Source organism: Opisthorchis viverrini, assembly GCF_000715545.1.
Source record: "Opisthorchis viverrini unplaced genomic scaffold opera_v5_3432, whole genome shotgun sequence".
Classification (NCBI taxonomy): Eukaryota; Metazoa; Platyhelminthes; class Trematoda; order Opisthorchiida; family Opisthorchiidae; genus Opisthorchis; species Opisthorchis viverrini.
The window spans coordinates 1-1,125 of NW_008755870.1; the positions used below are offsets into that span (position 1 = coordinate 1).

Genomic DNA, 1,125 nt, shown 5'->3' on the forward strand with positions numbered 1-1,125 from the left:
GGAATCATCACCTGCAAGATACTGAAAGATCTGAAAGATGAAAGAAGTTGAAAACTAGCTTATCAAACTGGCCAAAGGTATAGCAGTGTAGCCAAGCGATAGCTGGTTCCAGATGATTAACCTGTGCACACTTTTGAATAGCTAACATTCATCCTGCTACAATTTGAAATATATCCAGCGGAAATTTGATGTCATATTGATGTGTTCTTTTCCCAAATCTTCAGGAACTTAGAAATGTTTTAGACTTAACTTTGGCAGCTTACTTATGCATCTTTGGCCTTCGAAAATTAGACTGGTTTTTCCTAGTCAATCAGTTTACTAGGCAGTTTTTTAGAAGACTTAAGTTGTTTCGTCATACAAAAGATGAATTCACTTGGTATAGCGGGACTGGATTCTTACAAACAGTCAGATGTCGACTTTGAAATCCATGCCGCCTCACGAACTACCACCTCCGATGTCCAAACGGAGGTACCATTAGAACGATCTCGTACTTTTGGATTCTGTTTACTCTATCAGATTCCTCAAGGAATTCTTCTTCCAAAACGAAGTCTCACTTTTCCAGATCAAAGTATGGGTAAGGTTTAGAGCCTCTATCTTTGATTGGTTAGCGAAGGCTAGCATTGAACAGCTCGCTGTTCAAAGATAGGAAATATGGTTTGGTTTCCACTCCCCACACTTCTGGCATATGACGATTAACTGGGGTGGAAATGGTGTTTATTTAGAACATTGTTTTTTCCACTTCAACAATGGCTACAACTCGATCCAACTCTTAAAGTACATGTTCACATCTAAGGAGAAGCTGGGCACAGAACAGTTGAGAGATCCTAGAGGAGAACATCGAAGTTACCTTGTTCTTCATTCCAAAGGATGGTTGGTAAAGCCAAGGGAGCCTGATTTGACACTAGGACAACATGGGTCCAAGACATATAGAACCCATCTGAAACGGTACTTCCCGGGTAGTTTGTCACAAAAGTTATTCAATTTTCACTTTGCACCGGCGCGCCAGTAACAGAGCCTAATTTTCCAGGAAAAATAACAGGAATTGGTTAGACAAACCCGCGAGTCGGGAAGTGAATGCCCCTCAGTGGGGTTTTTGGTCTCAAGTTTGTGGTGCACCTAAGTTCA

General features: G+C 41.2%; 1 protein-coding gene across 1 annotated transcript; it reads left to right on the top strand.

Moving 5' to 3' along the window:
• Nucleotides 1–363: 363 nt before the first annotated feature.
• Nucleotides 364–585, top strand: T265_12261 (hypothetical protein; the record flags this gene model as incomplete). The annotated part of the gene is made up of 1 exon (XM_009179511.1): nucleotides 364–585. One exon carries the CDS (start codon nucleotides 364–366, stop codon nucleotides 583–585), a length of 222 nt encoding a protein of 73 aa, XP_009177775.1.
• Nucleotides 586–1,125: the final 540 nt, after the last annotated feature.